This window comes from Haliotis asinina, chromosome 1, assembly GCF_037392515.1.
Source record: "Haliotis asinina isolate JCU_RB_2024 chromosome 1, JCU_Hal_asi_v2, whole genome shotgun sequence".
In the NCBI taxonomy this organism is placed as follows: domain Eukaryota; kingdom Metazoa; phylum Mollusca; class Gastropoda; order Lepetellida; family Haliotidae; genus Haliotis; species Haliotis asinina.
The window spans coordinates 84,034,409-84,039,880 of NC_090280.1; the positions used below are offsets into that span (position 1 = coordinate 84,034,409).

The 5,472-nt window shown below is 40.7% G+C and overlaps 1 protein-coding gene across 1 annotated transcript; it reads right to left on the reverse strand.

The window, feature by feature from the left end:
- Window positions 1–3,719: 3,719 nt before the first annotated feature.
- LOC137276558 (uncharacterized) lies at window positions 3,720–5,237 on the reverse strand. The gene has a single exon (XM_067808231.1). The coding sequence runs from the start codon at window positions 5,235–5,237 to the stop codon at window positions 3,720–3,722; it is 1,518 nt and encodes a 505-aa protein (XP_067664332.1).
- Window positions 5,238–5,472: the final 235 nt, after the last annotated feature.

Genomic DNA, 5,472 nt, shown 5'->3' on the forward strand with positions numbered 1-5,472 from the left:
GAAGGAGGACCACTTGGTAGTAGAACAGCCACGTGTGCGAGTGGTACCTGTGAAATTGAAAATTCACTGCACATGCTCCTTGTTTACCTGGCTGTTCTACTAGATATTTACGTATCTTCTGTATGATTCCACAGGAAAGATTTGCTTGAATCAAAAAAGTAATATTATTATAATAATCAAGGAAAATTGTACATTGCCAAACAAAAATGTTGGGTTTTTAGTTGTTGTTTACACTTTGTGTGATATGTTTGTTGAACAAATTGATCGTGACAATAACTATTTTCAGCTTTCTATACTCCCAAAACTAGAACTTTACCAGCAGCATCATACATTCTATCAGTTTTGTAAAATCCTGCATCTCACAAATTCACGGAGGAGCCAAGCTCAAATGTCAAAATGTTGGATGAACACTATACTTTTCTGAAACTGAACGATGACAAAACTGAGATTCTTATAATCAGCTCTGAATAGACAAATTCACAGTTCAAGTTCCCTGGAGTTCAACCAGAAAGTCATGCTCGAAGTCTAGGCGTCACTTTTGACTCAGCATTAAAAACATCACGTCAGTAACATCAGCGAACTTGCATATCTTCATCTTAGTAACATCAGACAGATTAGCAGGTGCATGGACACACCATCAATAAAATGCCCAGCCCATATGCATTCGTGACATCACTCCTGGACTACTTCAACCACACAGTCCACTGTATGGAATACAGTAACAGTGGACAAGTTACGGCGTGTTCAAAACAGAGCTACCAGGCTCATAACACGCACACATATGCATGTGTTCATAACACCAGTCCTGAATGACTCACTGTTAAAGACAGAGTCGTATTCAAACTTCATGTGTTCGTTTAGAAGTCCAGTTATGGGCTTGCTCCATTCTATCGCTAGAAACTAGTCAACCTTCACTACCCTGGGAGGTCACTCAGATCACCTAGTCAGGAACGTTTAGATATTCTATATGTCCGAAGCACAACATACGGGGACAGAATATTTAGCAGAGCGGGCGCTGTAATCTGGAATGGATTTCCTGATTTTCGATCATGTCTCCTGGCTACAAAACAAATACCTTGTGATGAAGACATTTATCATGATTGATGATGTCTCTCCGTTAATAAAATGACTGAAGAAATATTATTATTTTACAGAAAACTATTTTCCTAAACTAGAGGGCAAAGGAACATGAACACTTTTTATTTTGAATTTTTATAAAAGTTGATACTAGTAAAATCCTTTTAGGCGGTTCGCCCATATACTGACTAATCATTCAGCATGTTGGCACAAGCACGTGAATTTGCCAAAAGTGGTAAAACGTGCATCCCGGAGATTTTGCTTGACAACTGGTACGAAAAAGGCAGCGAATCGGTGGCCATACATCTCAGCTGACAAAACAACACTGAAATTAAACCACGGCTAACGGTCCAAGAGAGAGAAGGCCATAGGTCTCGTTCCTACCAACATTACAGGATGCATCATTGCCCCAACATTGGGAGAAAATCAACATTTCCATATGAGGTCAAGAACATCGGTCATTTATTTCATGATCACAGACATGCAACACCTGCTAAATGCTCAAACAAAGTATACCTATTTAAAAAAACCCAGAAAAATGCATTTTTTATTTCATTGCTTGTAACATACGTCAATACACAACTCCCAGTGCCAAACCAACCAGAGTTGGCAGTAGATGGCAGTCAATGTACTGGTTCGGACTATTCATATGAGTTTCACAGCATGTTGCAACAACTCCTGCAGCAATCAGCTTCCAACACCACCCGAGGAAGGTCTGCAAAAGACGCGGGCAGCATCAAGATATCCTGGACCTTAGGAAGCCACCAGCGACCTAGGTCAACAACCACCTCGTCGACGTCTCCGAATCCCATTGTTAAAGCCAAGACATTCAAAATACAGTCACTTCAGTTCGTGATCGACGTCATCACTCTCGTTCGTACAAGAACGGACATATTACAGGATACACCACAGGCACGTCCATATCTGCCAGAAATTCCATATGAAGGTCACCATATGAAGGTCACAACATCGGTCACTTCTTTCATGGTCGGCAGCTTTAAAGGAGCTATAGACATCCAACATGTGTTAATTGATAAAAAAAGGTACACGTACTTAAGGACAAGAAATATCATACGGGATACTGTGTTCGTGCGGATGTTCCTGATGTACTAAGTTTCACTAAGACTGAAAACTAAAACTAGACGAACAAGAATTGCCCATAGGTTAGCCTCTTTAATCATGTTCACTTTGCTTTATTTGCACAAATGTAGGCCACTGGACCCTGGTATTGGTCCACATGAAATAACTCACACAATATCAAACACGGACACATCATCAAACCATACTTGAAACAACTGTATTGCACAGATGTGCATGTAGCAAAATTTCAAGACAGTTGTTTGATAGTCATTTATTGCAAAATTTCATTGTCAGGTGCATTCCATAACATATGAATGCAGCAACATGTCTTATTTCGAAAGACGTCAACATATTGAGGTACTGAAGAGTAGTATTTACATAGTATTTATCCGGTAAAAATTGTTTCCAGAGATCTTCATACATCTGACACACTCTTAAAATGAACCCGTGAAGGTCCCGGGGTAGAATAGGCTTCAGCAACACATGCTTGCCATAAAAGGCGACTGTGCCTGTCGTAAGAGGCGACTAACGGGATCGCATGGTCAAGCTCGCTGACTTGGTTGACACGTGTCATCAATTCCCAATTGCCAGATCGATGAGCAAGCTGTTGGTCACTGGATTGTCTGTTCCAGACCCGATTATTTACAGACTGCGGCCATATAGCTGGAATATTGCTGAGTGTTGCGTAAAATTAAACTCACTCACTCACTAGTAAAATGGAATTCAGTCTTGAGGTACCCCTGTTTACAAATACAACATGTTCTCTGACAACGAGAGCTTTTATTACATCATCCAAGAAATTGTTCACGTGCTAATAAGAGATTGAATTTCCTTATTGGGGTCAGTTCTTCTGCGCCATTCCGCAGCCCCAGCAAAACTAATATCCTTAGTTACACCTTAAATGGAATGGGTTTAAGATATACGCGACATTTTGATACAGATTAGCTATATACACAAAACATGCAAAGTGAGCATCTCGACTATGTCAGAAACGTATTAAATAAATGATCGTCTTGATAATCTTATGCATGCACAGTATCTATAAACATTAAAATCAATTCATATTCTCATTCAGATATGGTAAATACAACTAACTATGTACATTTTCATCAGCAAAAAATTCAGTAAATAATAATGATAAAACTATAATATGCAAGTGGTTGGCTTGGGAACCACTTTTTATAAGTGAATGACAAATTAAAAAGCAGGATAAACAATTTTTTTTCGTTGAATGTATGTTTATCATCGATAGATAATCGAATCAGATATAATTATGGATGTTCGTGGATAAGGCCAACTGTTTGACGTTAAGGCATCACAAGCACTGTCATATCAACACCTCAAACAATTCACATAAGAATAACTGTTTGACGAAAAACACGTTTTTCATCCAACTTCTATAACAGTTGAAAACTACAATCTTTCATTTATGAAATAATAAAAATAATAGCCTCTTCGGTGATCTGATCGACCAGTCATCAGTTTTAACGAGAGGTTCCTCCTGATATTTGTACCCTCTGCTTGACATTCAAATCCAAATTGGAGAATCTCCATTTTAGATTTTAAGGAATCACACACATAGTCACCTGACTAAAAACATTCAGTTCTATGGACTGGAGAGTATATTCTCCAGTATAGGAGACTACGTCTATGCTGGAAGGATATAACCCGCTGATGTAGATGGTGCCACTGTGTAGTTCCATATGCCAAGGTAAGACGTTCAGTGTGGTCACCTCGGACTTCCTATTATTGGACAAATTCATCTTCATCAGCTTCTTCTCATGGTTATAATACAACACACCAGCTGTCTGATCCAGGGTTACAGCATGCATATTTGTTCCTCTAACTAGTGTTGCCAGACCATGACCACTATACGTCACTGTGAATAGCTTACCTTCATTACACCCATAGATCATCTTTCTCCTTGTGTCAAGAGTTATCTGCCTTGGGATGCCTCCAAACCCATGTAAGTCAACAATGAAGGTAAGGTTCCCCCCTACCGTCGACATTCGACTGACTGAATATCGTGGTTGAAATGTCGACATGAAGATGATGTCACGCCCTTCATCCACTGCCATTCCCGTTGTGTACACACCTTCCATCAGTACCCTCACGTTACTTGTGTCCAGGGTAGAAGACAGAATTTTGTTAGGGTTGTACAGCCCTATCAGAAGTTCGTTTGTCTTTGCTATGTAGGCAAGAGCTGTCACCCAATTCAGGGCGTGATACTTATAGGTACTTAGGGTGTTACTGGGGATACTGAGTTGATGAAAATAAAGATTAGCGTTAGACTCAAGTGGAGCAATCAGAATCCTGCTTTCACCCTGCGATCTGAACGTCGTTGGTAATGATGGCACAGGTGGTTTGGGTGTCGTCACTGACGTTGTGAACACAGACGGACTTGGTGTTGTCACATATGGCGTAGATCTCGTTACTGACGTTGTCGACCCTGTTGACCCTGGCTGAGGTGTTTGGGAAGAAGAAAGCACAGCAACCGTTCTTTTCAGTCGAGATACTTGGGATTGATACTTCTCGTTAAGTCTGACGAGGCGCTCATTATCAGCCTTGAGATCAACGTTATATGCATCACACTTCTGTAGTACTAATTCCAGGTCTTGCTTTTCTCTAACACACACATCACTTGAGTCCTCTCCGTCTACCTTCTTCATGATGGATTCATGAAATATGTCCGTCTCGTTTAGTATTTCTTTTAAGGATCGCGCGACATGATGTATCTGCCTCTCCATCTGACGGTAGCCCTGTTTCAGATGTCTCAGTTCAGAGACAACCTCACCTTTTACCATATCCTGAAGAGAATCCCTCTGTAAAATCTCAGCCATGGCTTCCCGCACTTGCTCACGTATGTTTTCTTTCAGTTCAGCTCTCAACGATGCCTTAGCCACATCGATGGTGTTAAGCACCCTCTTCTCAATACGGAGCATATCAGCCTTGTTGTCAAGCAACTCTTCCTCAAACCGGTCCAATTTGCGTATGACAGACACAAGACTGTCCTGACAGTTACAAAAGCAGATCAGGAAAGCAAATAAGAGCAGCCATGGGAGACCTGTAAATACGACCATCTTGGAATTGTACAAAATCCTTGAAAAACTATTGTCCGTTAGAGAGATGTGAACGTGCACCTCTCTGTACGACGCGGTGTTATATACTGCTGACTGACTGGAGTAATGTGGACGTATATAGTTACTTAGTTATCAGTGAGTAATCAGTGTTGGGGTCAGCCGAGGCCAACTCGTGAGGGTACAGAACACTCGATTATCAACCATGTGTTTTTCCAAACAAACGTAAGACATAGCC

What these genes read in the sequence shown, in the direction of transcription:
- LOC137276558 (XM_067808231.1), bottom strand. Translation starts at nt 5,237, where the DNA reads ATGGTCGTATTTACAGGTCTCCCATGGCTGCTCTTATTTGCTTTCCTG.